The sequence below is a fragment of the Dermacentor variabilis genome, chromosome 2, assembly GCF_050947875.1.
Source record: "Dermacentor variabilis isolate Ectoservices chromosome 2, ASM5094787v1, whole genome shotgun sequence".
NCBI lineage: Eukaryota > Metazoa > Arthropoda > Arachnida > Ixodida > Ixodidae > Dermacentor > Dermacentor variabilis.
The window spans coordinates 91099235-91114749 of record NC_134569.1 but is presented as its reverse complement, the minus strand read 5'-3'; the positions used below and the strand labels follow the sequence as shown (position 1 = coordinate 91114749).

At 43.5% G+C, this 15515-nt stretch overlaps 1 protein-coding gene across 1 annotated transcript; it reads left to right on the top strand.

Annotated features, from left to right (window-relative positions):
• The first annotated feature begins 753 nt into the window (after positions 1 to 753).
• Positions 754 to 15302, top strand: LOC142572285 (uncharacterized). Its single transcript, XM_075681276.1, has 9 exons — positions 754 to 983; positions 1087 to 1164; positions 1247 to 1294; positions 1414 to 1468; positions 1539 to 1628; positions 1697 to 1754; positions 1922 to 1988; positions 4301 to 4421; positions 14983 to 15302. Exons 1-9 carry the CDS (start codon positions 914 to 916, stop codon positions 15092 to 15094), a joined length of 699 nt encoding a protein of 232 aa, XP_075537391.1. The 5' UTR covers positions 754 to 913; the 3' UTR covers positions 15095 to 15302.
• Positions 15303 to 15515: the final 213 nt, after the last annotated feature.

Sequence of the window (15515 nt, the reverse complement as noted above, 5' to 3'; positions counted from 1 at the left end):
TATATATATATATATATATATATATATATATATATATATCGCGTGTCCTATCTAACTTGGACCAAGATTTTGAAAAAAAAAAAAACCTATGCGTTCTTCAGAACAGGAATCGCGTGGATGTTAGCGTTTATCTAAACTTGCATGGGCCCTATGGGTCATATAGTTTCATACAATAATTGCTATGGGTAGCTTATCCTCTAAAGCCAGTATAGTAACTCTATGTACCGTTATAGTGCACTGTAGCACCCACCGTTTATAAAGCTTTAAAGGATCTATAAACGGTGGTGCCATCATTCCCATGACGACACCGGCGCCCCTTTGGAAACTCCTAAACTCCCTTAGACGGTGGCGCCAGATTTCTCTCTAGGTGTTGTAGAGAGAAACTCTATGGCTGTGGCAGATAATTTAAAACAATATTCAGGAGTTAAGAAAGAAATTGTAAGAGTGAAAAGTCGGCAGCGATAATAATTCAGCATTGCTTTGTCAAACACGCAGTGATGGCTTGTTCGTAGCGAAAAATGCTAATCTCGAAGGCCATGCTTCTGCATATTGCAAATGGCGAAAGCAAGTGAAAAAAAAAACAAACCAAAAACCCATGACAGCCATGCTTCAGACATTACTTGTTACATGGTTTGCTATCCCTCCTGCAAAATTTATTTATTTATTAATTCGATTGTTTGAAACTCCTCGATACCGCGAAACGACTATCGCACCATATTCCTATTATTTTTTTTTGACGTCATGCTATGACGTAAAGCCAACCGACGCGACCTCCGCGTCTGTCGGAGGAGGTTGTGATCCGTGCGAGTGCCAGTGTAGAGGATATTAAACAGCAGACGACCATACAATAGGTTTGATAATCTTGTGAGGCATTGCGAAGCCTCTGAGTATGATTCAGTTGTAAATCCCCGTTATGTCGGACGACAGAAGTGAGAACTTCGACGCTTCGCGCTTCGTCAGTCTCCTGGAAAGTGCTGCAGCGGGTGCGTTCGCCGCTCTTGCCTCGGTTGGCCGACACGCCTTCCGAACGTTCATTGTTTGCCCATCGCATTGTTTGACGTGTTATCGGCTCACTTTTGCCTTTAGAGCGTGCGGTCGTGGAGCAGGACTTGCGGTCGCTGGAAACTCACAGCTCACAACCTCTGAGAGATGAAATCTCGAGCGGTACGCATTTTTCTAGAATCACAAACAGCGCTAACCTTTGACTATGTTCGGTTCCATTTTCTGTCACTTTTCGTTTCTACAGTGGAAAATGAACTTGCTGCTCTGAAAACAAGACAAAGCAGTGCTTTAGGTAAAGCTATACGTCTTTCCTTACCTAAATGATACTTTATACTTTATCTGTCAGACTCGCGTTATGCGTTGGTATTTCACCCTTGCTCTGAACGAGATATTGCCTTTTTAATACCCCAGATGATCTTGACACATTGAAGGCTGCGGCTGACAGTCTGCAGACCCAATCTGAACAGTGAGTATGCTGTGCGTTTTTAGAACCTGTCTACAACTTCATGCCCTGATGACTGACCCTCACGTTGCAGGTTCGTCAAAGCAAACGAAGAAGCTTCTACAAGGATTATAGACCTCTCAACAAAAATTTTTCAGGAAAGGTCTTCAAGGCTTCAGAAATTGTGAGGTTTCCTTGCTGCCAATGAGCTTTTGTTTTGTAGAGTAAACATCTTAACTTTTTCTTTTTCAGGACCACTTTTGAGCAGTATATCAATGGGATTCATAATGCGTTGGAAAAAATTGTATGGGTAAGAGACAACCTTATCTCGCAGCATTGGGTAGCATTAGTACTACTTGTGCTTTCTTGTTAGCTTGATGTAAGTCAGAGCAAAATCATTACACGAAATGTAGCCTTAGACCATAGAGATTGCGTTGAGTTCATATATGATACTGTATTTTTTCTCCTTTGTTTTAGACTCCAGAGGCTCTAGAAAGGTTGGCAGCAACCCTGAGGATGCAACTTCCAGAGTTAGAGCAGCGTTGTAAGTGATCTAGCATTGGACTACTTAATGTACTGTCTATTTTTGCCCAGTTATTGTGCATGGCAAACATTTGTGATGAAAAAAGAAAATGTGCAGCTTTGCAGGACTTTAATGTGGTACTCTACTTCCATCTATATAGCTTATTCTTCAAGTTAGAAAGAAAAATTTAGGATCAATCAATTCAATCACATGTTGTATTGACAGGTAACAAGTCCACTGAATGATATCAACCTACATTTAAAGCAGTAAATGGAGATAATTGGAGGAGCTGCTGAATGATGCTTTTGCATCTCTGAGATGCCAGAGGATAAAATGAATATGCAGTAGCTGTGGCAGTTGAAGGAACGATACTAAAGTGAATATGAAGCAGTGTTATACAAAAACAACACTTGGTGCATTCTAAAAGAAATTGTGCATAAACCATTGATAATGAGCTTCTGTTTAAGCAAATAGTCGAACACTTAAGCTATTTGCTTTATTATAGTGACTTTTGTATACTTTGTATTTCTTACAAACTTGGGATATTGTACTCACGGTAATGCACCCATATAAACGATATGTACTTTGAGTTTTCTGTTAACCACTGGGTGAAGTCTGCCTATAATGCTCTCAAGAAATGCGTGAACCAACGGTAGGACTGAACCTTAGTTTTGCAGCGCAGGAGCCCAATGCTCAAGCCATTAGGCCACAGTCGCACGAATACTTCTATCTTGCCAAAGTAGCTCTTTGGAATGTCTGGTGCGTGTGTCACGTACCAGTCTCCTGCATTGTTCTCTTGTAGCAGCTACCACTTTGAGATGCTGTGTTAGACTGCACTGACTTCGCAATCGGCCCATAAAAACAGTTAGATGCAGGGAAAGAAAACAAATTTGATAAGCCAAAGATAGCTACAGACTAGTGCATTTACAACGAATGCCTGTACATTGAAGTGACTTGTATAATGAAGGAATAATTCTGGTTCTGGTTATATTGTGAGCTGTGCAGTGTGCGACTTATAAAGTCGTTGGACTTTATTCGCTTGAATAGTGGCAGTGCTAACAGCATTAGATATCGGACATTGCAACAGTGTTTCTGTGTCCCTTGGTTAATAAAAATTTTCTGTACTCTGAATTACAGGTGTGCGAGGCTTCATCGATTCAATTAAAAATGGTCTCCAGTGTATCTTAATAGGCACAAGCAGTTCAGTTAGTATGGACCTCGTAATAGAAGGCTACAGCTTTTCCTCTGCCTAACGTGCTCAGCAATTGTCTATACTGTATAACAGAAGTACCATACCACAATGACTACTATACTTCGTTTCATACTTATAGCAGGCAACACATTAGAAGTGATGCAAGTAGTGTGGCTGTAGAAATCTCATTCGGCGTGTTTTGCAATAGTACAGTTTTTGATATGCGATGCTTTCTGTGGAATAACTATTTAAAATATTGCAACTTTTGGGCTAATATGACGTCAAATCACGTAATATTTGTGCAGCTTTGAGCTTCCTGTATGTGACATGCTGTGTTTCGTCTGCAAGCGGCAGCAGTGCGCTGCATCTGCGGCTAACCAGTGTGCTGCAGCTTGCAGAAATTTGGTACTCTGCTTGTTCTGTGGTAAATAGGTTCAGATCTGAAACACGTTCCTTGTGTTGATTTCATGATATTTTGCATCATAAAATTGAGACCTAATGTTACATCCAGCTACATTAAGTATATCTATACCTTTCATATGTGATGCACAACTTTTCGGTCACGAATGCATGCAATGAGAGAACTCTCTAGACTTTGCAGAGTTGCCTGTCATGTTTGAAAACGGAGTACAGTAAAAGAAAATGGACCATTTTTAAAATGTGCTGTTCACTTGAGCTCCAAGAGAACTTGGTACTTGGGCTACCTGGCTGATGGCTGTTATCAGTTTACAGATCAATGCTTGACACTAAAAGATGATGAAAACTATGCGTAATGAAAATGATGCATCAAAGGTGACATACAACAAAATGCAACATCTGTTGTACATGAACAACTTCCTATAGGCCATTTGGTACTCACTTTCGTTGGCCATTTCGTTTTTGCAGAAGGATGCCGAAGAGACTGATAGCCTTATCTTGCATATAAGGTGGCACTACGAGATACCCTTCGGTGTTAAAAATCGATAGCTTTTTCTGTTTAGATTGTGTAAATTTCTTTGTGGGGAATGTTTCACGCTGTCGGATGTTTTTGTCGCCCGAGCCAAGACTTAATTTATGCAGCATTTTTGACTTTGGGGCCTGTTGACTGTAATGGGACAGATAGCAAATGGATAAAGTCTCATTTGACTTCTTATCTTTGCAGCTGCATGTTTGGATTCGCATCGAGAGAGCAAACGGGCTGAGCTGGACCAGTTGCAGGGGCAGAGCACTAACTGCTCAGCAGAAGATGTTGCATTTAGACCTGAGGAGCAGCAAGCAATCCTGTGAGTTCTGGTCCATGAAAGTGGTAGATACGCACATTAACTTCACTCCAACATTGCTTTCTTCAATAATGGAAGAGTTACAAGAAACTGACTTTTGGAAATAGGAGGCGTTCATGAAATAGCACCTCCTGAAAAGGTCACTTTTAGTGTTTCAAACTATGGATCACAGATCATCAGGATTGTGAGTGGTTAAAGTGATTCTGCTATCGGTATGAAATTCATTATTAGTATATTAGCACAGTATTTATTGCAAAATCGTCATGCCGAATAATGATAGCTTCATGTGCTCCAAGACCGCACACCTGTTCACTTTACGACAGTAGCAAGGAAAACCCATGGTCATCATTTGTCACAGTGTGCGGTAGGAATGACAGTCTGTCACTGAGATATTGACACATGTACTTGTTTATCGGGTGACCGCGTTTTCATTCCCTAGCAAATGTCACTCAGCGCAGGACGGGCCTGCATATATCGGAAGTTTATAGAATGTTATCGATGGTTCTATCCACTGTCTGTTGTCACCGAACCTTCTGTAACCTAATTGCATGTATGCGTGACGCGAATGGTGTAGAACTTTCTGGAAGACATGCGGGCACCAGCGATTATTCTGGAACCTATGATGACTGTTGTATAAAAGCCGACGTGCTTGACCCACTGATCAGATTTTCCACAGTCGCCGGCCGTGTTGCTGCTATTGCTGTGCTTTGAGTGTAACTTGCTTTTGTGGGCACAAGTTTGCCCACTTAAAAGTTAGCTTTGTCATACACAGTTTTACCGCTGTATTATTCAGTCACTACCGCATGACACTTGGTGGAGGTGCTAGTGCTAGTGTACCCAATGCCCCCGCAAAGCCGTGATCCAAGTTCGAACTACGAAGACAACACCAACGTTGCCAAGGACCAGCAAACTAGCCGCAGTCTGCAAGGACTGCCACCGAAGCACGGACATTTGCCTTAGACGACCAGGAAGAACAGCCACAACCAGGCTTCAACAACTGAGGGAGCCACCTGCCTTCCGTGGAGCTTCATCGGAGGATCCGGAAACCTGACTCGACGCTTTCAAAAGGATCTCGGTCTTCAACAACTGGACCTCTGAGGATAAGCTGCGCCACGTGTACATCTCCTTGGAAGATGCCATGAGGACATGGTTTGAGAACCAGGAGTCCAACATTACAATGTGAGACGTGTTCTGCAGTAACTTCCTGAGTACCTTCACAAGCATCGTTTGGAAAGAAAGGGTCGAAGTTCTATTGGAAGCCCAAATGCGGCTACCTAATGAGAATGTTGCCATCTTAACGGAAGAAATGAGCCGTTTATTCTGCCACATCAACCTGCAAATGTCCGAGGAGAAGGTCCGCCTACTCGTGCATGGTGTGAAGGAAGAACATTTCGGCGGAATGATACGAAGCCCACTGAAAATTGTTGAAGCGCGACACAACCAATACTGAGAAAACACTGGAAATGCGGAAACGACAATTCAACCGCCGCATGAACTAAAAAAACTGCGCCAGAGTTCATTCACTGGCCACCGACGACCTGCGTGAGACGATCAGAGCGGTTGTGTGGGAGGAGTTTCAGAAGTTGTTCCCTTCATCACAGCCTCAAGTGGCTTCGATTGCTGACGTCGTACGTGAGGAGCTCTGACAATCACTCGCAGTCCCTCAATTGCCACAGCCGCAGCCGCAAGCGATGACATACGCTGCCGTTGCCCACTGTCACGTTCCCCCTCTGTGCCCGCAGCAAGGCCCGGTAATACCACAGTTCCGTCGTCCACCACCACCGCCGCCGCCAGCACACCATCATCCTGCGCAACATTCCAAGGAAGACTGACGTTTGGTGTGCCCCTCACCCCCGTCCACTTTGCTAGAAGCCGGCCACATCTACCACCGATGTCCTTACCGCGAGATGGGACTGCGAGGGTTCGTCGTTAATGCACTGCGCACGCAGTAAGGCGAATGCCCATGTGACATCACCGACTACCTCGCTGCTACGATTGAATACATAGAGGAAATTGTACAAACCAGCAGTGTGTTTGTCCTTTCGGATTCTGCTGCATCTACCCCGACTACCATAGTTCCCGAACCAGACTTAAACATAGATTCAAGTCTCCCCATGAGTAAGCAGCAACAGCTCAGAAGTCTTCTCCGATGAGACAAAGACTGCTTTTCGACGTCACCGAGGATTCAATGAACACCAGTTGCAAAGCATTGCATAATAACTGAAGAGTGCGTTCGACCACTTCACTGGAGCCCTTTCCGAGTTTCGACATGAGAATGTGATGCTATAAGGCAACAAATAAACGAAATGCTGCATGACATCATCCAGCCGTCGAAAAGCCCGTGGGCATCTCCTGTAGTCTTGGTGAAGAAAAAGGACGGAACCCTGCCTTTCTGCGTCGATTATCGTCGACTAAACAAGATAATGAAGATGGCTGTATGCCCCCTCCCATGGATAGACAACGCATTGGATCAGCTCTGCAATGCTAAATACCTCTCATCGATGGATCTCAAGACTGGCTACTGGCAAATAGAAGTCTACGAGAGGGATCGCAAGAAGACCACCTTCATAACACCAGACGGCCTTTATGACTTCAAGGTCATGCCATTTGGACTGTGCTCAGCGCCTGGAAAGTCCCAGCCCGTCATGGACATGGTGCAAGCAGGATTGAAGTGGCAGACCTGTCTCGTTTACTTGGACGACGTCGTCTTCGCCAGAAATTTTGACGACCACATCAGGCGGCTTGCGACAGTACTACAAGTCATCAAGTCATCAAGGCTCACTCTGAAGCCAAAAAGTACTGCTTCGCTTACGACAAGCCACTGTTCCTGGGCCACGTCATCAGAAAATCTGGAGTGCGCCTTGACCTGCAGAAGACAGCTGCTTTCACAAAGTTCCAGCAGCTCATCAACAAGAAGGCAGTGCATAGATTCCTTGGCATGTGTGACTACTACAGGCACTTTATCAAGGACTTTTCATGCATTGCTGAACTTCTGACACACATAACTAAAGGTGATTTTGAGTTCAAGTGGAAAATGCTGTAGGCCGACACATTGCAAGAACTCAAACGACGTATGCAGTTGCCACTGGTATTTGTGCATTTCGACGAGGACGCTGATACAGAAATCCACACTAATGCCAGTAGCCTAGGCCTTGGTGCTGTCCTGGTCCAGAGGAAAGACGAATTTGAACGGGTGATATCTTAGGCTAGCTGATCGCTGTCAAAAGCGGAAGGCAATCATTCTACGACTGGAAAGGAATGCCTCGCCTGCTTATGGACTACAACAAAATTCTGCTCTTACCTATATGGCAGGCCATTCAAAGTCATCAGTGACCATCATGCACTGTGTTGGCTAGCAAATTTAAAAGGCCCTTCAGGACGCCTAGTGAGGTGGAGCTTCAGACTACACAAATACGACACCACTGTAATCTACTAGTTGGGATGAAAACACTCCGATGCTGACTGCCTGTCTCGCGCTCCTGTGGACCCGCTGGTCCAAGATGACAAAGACGAGGACGCCTTTTTGAGTACAATAAGTGCAGACGACTTTGCCGAGCAGCACTGAGCAGACCCGGAGCTCGGAAGATTTGCTGAGTGCTTGCAAGACAAGGCTAACGTTGTGCCGAGGGTATTTAGGCGTGGATATTCTTCATTTTTCTTACAAAACTATGTCCTGGTGAAGAAATTTTCACCAGCCCGCGTAAGGTACCTTCTTGTTGTGCCCACAGCACTCCAGTCAGAAGCGCTGCACACCCTGCACGATGATAACGGCAGCCTGGGACCTCAGGTTTTTCGATATGCTCACAAGAATATATGAGTATTATTGGCCCCGCCTGAACGCCGACGTTGCGTGCTGCGTCAAGACATGCCGAGACTTCTAGCAATGCAAGACACCACCGACAAGGCCGGCGGGATTATTACAGCTGATCAATCCTTCTTGCTGACCGTTTCAGCAGATCAGGATGGATTTGTTGTTGACGTTGGAAAGGGCCCCACCTGGAAACAACTGGATTGTTGTGGCTACCGACTACCTTATTCGCTGCGCCTAAACAAGAGCTCTGCCTAAAGGTAGTAAGGCCATTGCTAAATTCTTCGTCAAGAACATCCGGCTGCGACATGGGGCCCCAGAAGTCCACATCGCCGACAGAGGAACAGCCTTCACTGTACAGCTCACCCAAACCATTTTGCAACAGTCAGAGAAGCCACAGGAGGATAATTGCCTACCACCTGCAGACGAACGGTCTTATGGAGCAACTGAACAAGACTTGCCGACATGCTTGCAATGTACGTCGACGTCGAACACAAGATGTTCGATGCTGTCCTACCATATGTAATCTTCGCTTACAACATCGGATCATGCTGTTCAAGCTGGTTTACAGCATGAACACTATGATGACTCTTGATGCCATGCTCCCACACGTCACTGACGGGGAGAATCTCAACGTCGCTGCCTATCTCCAACGTGCCGAAGAAGCCTGACAGCTCGCCCGCCTGCGCATGAAGAACTAGTAGAGGATCGACAGCTGACACTGCAATCTTCGACGACGATACATGGAGTACGAGCCTGGCGAACGTGTTTGAGTTTGGACCCCGATACGCCGACGAGGTCTTAGCGAGAAGCTTTTATGCCACTATTTCGGACCTTACAAGATAATCCGACACATTGGTGCACTGGACAGACGGCATTTCGCAATCACAGCGCTGCCGCTCGTGACCTAAATTAGTTTCTGTTGTGCGACTTAAGCCATTCTACCTGTGCTAACGAACTTTGGGACTTTGCATAGCTGAACTTTGGACTTTCTTTGGACTTTGTTGCTTTGTACTTTGTTTCTTTGTTGTTGTGTTAATGTTTCTTTAATAAGTGTACTTTTGTTCTTCCCTCTCCTTTTATGTTTGTAGCATTGGGATGATGTTTCTTAAGAGAGGGGTATTGACACATGTACTTGTTTATCGGGTGACCTCGTTTTCATCGTCTAGCAAATGTTATCGCTCAGCACAGAATCCGCCTGCTAGTGTCTGAAGCTTCTGGAATGTTATGGATGGTCATATCTGCTGTCTGTTGTCACCGAACCTTGTGTAATCTGATGCATGTATGCACAATGCGAATGGTGTAGAACTTTCTGGAAGACATGCTGGCACCTGTGATTTCTCTGGAACCTTCGATGACTGATGTATAAAAGCCAACGTGCTTGACCTGCTGATTAATTTTCGACAATCGCCAACTGTGTTCACCGCTGTTACTGTGCTTTGAGTGCAACTTTCTTTTGTGGGCACAAGTTCACCCAGTAAAAAGTTAGTTTTGTCATTCATAATTTTACTGCTCAATTATTGACCCTCACTTCTACGTGACAATATTTAGATATGAAGTCTGGGCCATGTGGCAACCAAACCATTCTTGGAAGCCATGAAACATAGAGACATGGTGCCAGATAATTCAATTTGTGCCATTTCTCTGAACATGCTCCACAATCCAATCAGCAGCATCCCTGCGTGGTTTAAATGACTGCTTGTTTTAAGTGACTCATGGTTCAAATGCCTGTTGTTGGTTCCAGTAACAGATGTTACTTCCTATTATTTTATTGAAACTGTTCCATCTCTTCCGCAATTGTTCATTTTGTTCTTAAACATACCTTCACAGTGCCATTTAGGCAAGGAGATAAGCAGTGTGTAGTTTGTTGAAGTAAATATGACATGGAATAATCTTTACGAACGCTTGACTTTGCTGGTGCTGTACTCCATATTTTGTTGAGCAGAGGGCCACTGGTTTGATTTCGGGCCGAGCTGGCCACATTTTGGTCCGTTGAATTGAAAGAAAAAGGGAAAAAAGAAGCACTGCATGTAGATTTCAGACCATTTAAAAAGGCCCCTCACCAGGTCTGGCCATTTTGACAGTCACAAGCACAGAGCATACACTATGTGCTAACAAGCGTGTTTGCAAGGTATTGCATCGCTACGCACTGTGGAAAGGTCTGAAATTTCAATCTGAACGCTGTCTTCCCTTTCCCTTGTGGTGACCGCGCTCCGAGCCGGATAGTGACGTACTCGTGTCCCTGTGCCTGCGTACTCATGTCTGCAGTGTGACGTAGCTCGTGGTAAAGTGTGACTTCGAGAATTATTCAAGGCAACATCTGTTATTTGTGTGATCTGTTGTTTGAGCTGATGAATTGAAGTTTAGAAAAATAAGAAAACGCACAAGTGGAATGTCTGAGTGTTTTTTGTTTTACTTCGCTCCGAGGCAAGAGAGATGTACTTCCGCTTCGCCTGCTTTTTCGCATGGTCGTGCAGCCACGTGAGCAAGTACTAATACTATGCCATTTTCTACCGTGTTCCAGCGCGTGATCATGCTCTGCGATACGTTGTTCTGCCTCAGTATTCATGTCGCACTCAATTATACCGCTAGTCATGTGTCCTAGTGCGCACCGCGTAAAATTGTGCGCTCCACGAAATGAGAGAATCGCAACAGCTGGCGCATTACGCCGTCAGTGGAAGTACGCAGTGCTGCAAAAAAAAAAAAAAAAAAAAACCCAGTGAGGATAAAAAAAAAATGAAGGCGGGGCCCGTGGTGTGTGCGTCACGTGATCCTCGAGGTCCGGTATAGGAGAACGCAAGGAAGGAATTTCGCTTGCGGCGCCTAGACAGGACAAGTGGAGAGAGTCTCACTTTGCAGTGGAGCTCGCCTTCTGAAATCATAGGTTTGCAGCACTGAAATATTTCTGTCTCGGCTATTAATGAGCTGATTTGAAAACTGTTTGCAGCAGAACGCTTCTTAGAGGACACATAAATTCCAGTATATAACAAAAATTTGCTATGGCGCCTGGTGAGGGGCCCTTTAAGGAAAACCGTGTGATCAGGCTTGATCCAGAGCCCTCCACTGCGGTGCCTCTCATTGCCAAGCTGTAGCACTAGGATGTTTAAACCTAGCAGCCAACCAGTTGAATTCCTGTTTCCACTTTCAATAACTTAGGTGAATGTCGAATTCATTGTTTGTATATACTAGCTATAAACCTGACTTTCCATATTTTTGTCTTGATGGGTACAGCCAACTATACTATTAATTCAACCTATTAGAAAATGCAGAATCGGCTCAAGTTATTCAATGTTCAAATGAAATGGCGAGTCCTGAGTATGCCACAAGATAATCCTATATATATTTGAAGTGCCTTCTGATGGTGGTCTGAACTTGGCCCTTTCATGCAGCAAATAATATGCACAGTAAATGTGTCAAAATGAAATTGTGGTGTTGAATGCGCCAAATCCAACACATGGGCTATGAGGAACATCGTAGTTGTGGGCCCTAGGTTAATTTCAACCATCCAGGGTTCTTTAACGTGCAACTAAAAATACATGAGTATCGTAGCATTTTACCTCTATTGAAATGCAGCTACTGAGGTTGGAAATTGAACCTGCTATTTCATGCTTGGCAGCATAATGTCATTGCTACCAAGCCACCAGAGCGGGTGCAAGTGCAATTGGCCTTGTGCGCAAAGATGTGTTGTGCCACTCTGCTTCCCTGCCAGGCACCATCATAGAGATATGTGTGCATGCCTAATTGTGCACCTGGACGAAGAAAAAGTACTTGTGCTATGCTTGTTAAGACAGGAAACATGTGGAAGACATCAAGGAAAGCCAAGCATGGCAGTGAAACAATGCACCAATATATGAGGAGTGTTTTTTTTTTTTTTTTTTTGATGTGAGCCAAATTTATCAAAATTGAAATGGAGAAAAACTCAGTTATGTTACGGTGGAGTTACTAAATGTCAATGGCAAATAACTTTTTCTGGGCTCACTGGCAGCAGCGAGATAAGTAACTGTTAAATTTACTGATCACCACTCTCCTAGTCAAATCAGCTTCCTCGACAGGACGGTCTACATAGAAAATGGAAAACTGAGAACTACACTTTACCGGAAGCCTACGGATAGCCAGCAATATTTAGACTACAATAGTACTACAAGCAACACTTCAAGCAAGGAATTTTTGTCGGACAAGCGAAATGAATAAGAAGAATCTGCAGCAAAGACTATTATATCCTCCACCTAAATGACCTTAAAACAATGCTAGCAGAAAGAAACTATCCACAAATTGCTATTGATAGAGCTTATAATGTCGCATCAAAATTGGAGGGAAAGTTGGAATTAGCTAAGAAACAGCTGACACAAGAATCTCACAGACTGCCAGCCTTTATAACAATATTCTAATGCCCTCCCAAACATAAACAGCATCTTACGAAAATACCACCCAATATTATCAAGTAACGAGCGTCTGAGAAAAGTGTTCCCAAATGTACCAAGTGTTACCTATCACTGCAACAGAAACATTAAGGACATGTTAGTGCACGCAAAAGTCGGCCAACATGATTCCCCCGTAATAAAAGCCCCAGGTGCAAAACCTGCAGGCGCCTTCAACATTAAAGTCAAAAGCACTGCAAATAGTTATACATACTAGCTTTACTTCTATAAGTTCGGATGTTCGGATGTGTTCAGTCAAAAGGGACAATCAATGAACGTCTGATTAAACGGATATTGTGCGGACACAGCTAAACAGCTTCCCAAAGCCGTCGCTGAGCATTTCAACCAGCCAGGTCAAAACTTTGATCAACTTAAACTCTACATCTTAATCAAACTTACGTTCTGAATGAGAAAGAAAATAGATTCATACCTTATTCATAAGTTCAAGACATTGAAACCAATAGATATAAACGTTTCAAAAGGAACTTTAGAGCTATTCGCTATGCTAAATTTCAAGCTATAGGCAACACTTAGTTTGGTTGCTTAGTGTTCTTTTTCCTCCCTTTCTTTCATTTTTTTCTTTTATTTATATGCTGCTTATTCCATTTCAGTAATTTTATATATATATATATATATATATATATATATATATATATATATATATATATATATATATTTATTTATTTATTATTTTTTTTTTTCATGAGCACCGTTTTCTGCTGCTCCTTTTATTATCTATTTCAGACACACGATAGCCCACGACCTCTAGCGAAGCAGATAATATTGCACCCTTTTATTGACATGTTGGCTGACACACGGCCATGTCGCCGGCCTTGTGCCAGCACTTCTTTGTTCTCAATTCTACACCCTCGCCACTAACACACCTTTGGTTGTTGGCATACCCACCCGCCTTACCCTGTCTGCCCTTTAGAAGTACCCTACTTATATATACTGTGCCAAGGAAAACACATGTCGCGTTCAAAAAGGTCAAGTCCACTTGTCGAAACGTTGGCTTCCGCTTTTACCTGGTTCTCGTTTTGCTCATAATCCTGAATTTCCATCTCCTGCCTTCCCCATGTCTTTCCTGGTAATAGGGACTCGTAACCTTACACAGTTTAAGTGCAGTTTGACACTAAATCTTAGATTTGGCTCTTTTTTGTGTCACAGCAAATTGTCCTACTTTGAACGCAAATACTCAATCGAGGCGTTTTGGGTTATCTCGATTTTCTGCTTTTGTCTTGTCTTTGTTGTGTTGTACATGAGAGGTCGTGTGAGTATACTATGGCCAAATGCAAGGACAGCACTTAATGTACATGTCTCTGTAAAAAGCCACCTCTTTCTTGTTCTCGAGCCCTATTTTGCAGTGCGCCGCTAAACTTGGAACCGATGTGCGATTTTCGTTAGGCCCCTAACACGTGAACCCACAAGCTTCATAAGCCATTAAATTGAAGTTTGCTTGCTTTGTCAAACTATTCACAGTTCACTAAATTTCGCTCAACTTTTCAATGATGCCTCTGATACAAGCATGCATATAAATGCTTTCTTTGTGTGGTCACATTTTGGCAGAGGTGCAGCTTTTAGAGTTCTCTTAGCAGATGTACACTTGCCCACAAAACATGCCAGGGCACGCGAGAGCATAACCGTACACCAGAGAGAGACAGTGCAGTTTGCACAGCCGTGTGTCAAAGCAAGCCTGTGCACGTGCAGTGACTGCTAGATGCGTGACTGTATACTCACCGACAAAATATTGCAAGGCACATGAGCGCAACCACGCTCATGTGGATTGCAATATTTTGTCGGTGAGTATACCTTTCAAGGACCACCCTGTCTAAGTGCCAAATTGTCGCCAACTTCTCCACAGACACCGTAATCTATAGCCAGGGACTACTACACTGGCAAAAACGAGCAAGACTAGACAACATCCTCATGCAAGAGCTCACATAGCACGTCATACTGGTGTAGTCACATAGTGCCGTTGGAGCACTGCAATTGGATAATTAAATTTGGCTCACATTGATTAGTGCAAACAAATGACTTGGCTCATTTTCGACTAAAACACTATGTTCTAGCATGTTTTTACAGCCTAAAATGGCCCATTTTTATATAACCTGATCTTTTGGAGTGTTTGAAGGTCCAGCTTTGAATTCAAGTGTTTCTGGTTTAGTTTCAGTTTTTGGATTTGGCTTGCTTTGAAAACAAGAAGAAAAAAATGAACACTTCTCATATACTGCTCTTTCAACCATTTGTGCATGGTAAATAATAAAAAGTGCATTGCCTGAATTTCGTTTGCAGGCATTACTGAATCACATTATCTTTGCCTTCTCTCTTCCCATTGCAGACAAATCTTCAGAGAAGAGATCAGCAAACTTCAGACTATGCTTAGGCGTCTCACATTGCAGAAAAAGCACTTGAAGGAAGAGGTTGATCGTCTTTCACGTATGGGTAGTTAGCTCACCATTAATGACCATGCCCAACATGCCAAAGAGCCTGTGATAACTGCCACCAATCACACTATACCTGGTGTACCTTAATTTATAGTCATATACATGACCTTGCTGAACTATTTTACTTTCTATAGATTGATGTAGCACTCAACTTTTGTTTTATTATACGTCATGGAAAATTACCGTGATGAGTGAAATAAAACATTCCAGCAAATTTGATGATTCACTGCTTTTTCCTAGGAAACATAAAAAGGCCTCCTGATGCATTTTATCGCTGATAGCAAGCTGGTGTTTACATGTTCACTAAGATAGGATCATTCAACTGAGTACAGTTGCGTACCCTATCTCTGCAGCTTTCCTGAAACAACAGCATGCTACCTGCCACTTCAGTGTGCAGGCTAATTTAAGTGTTATGCAGCCTTTCTGT

Coding starts and splice junctions, on each gene's coding strand:
- LOC142572285 (XM_075681276.1), top strand. CDS start 914: ATGTCGGACGACAGAAGTGAGAACTTCGACGCTTCGCGCTTCGTCAGT. Junction 1,629..1,696: donor TCTTCAAGGCTTCAGAAATT/GTGAGGTTTCCT, acceptor TTTCTTTTTCAG/GACCACTTTTGAGCAGTATA. Junction 1,989..4,300: donor TCCAGAGTTAGAGCAGCGTT/GTAAGTGATCTA, acceptor TTATCTTTGCAG/CTGCATGTTTGGATTCGCAT.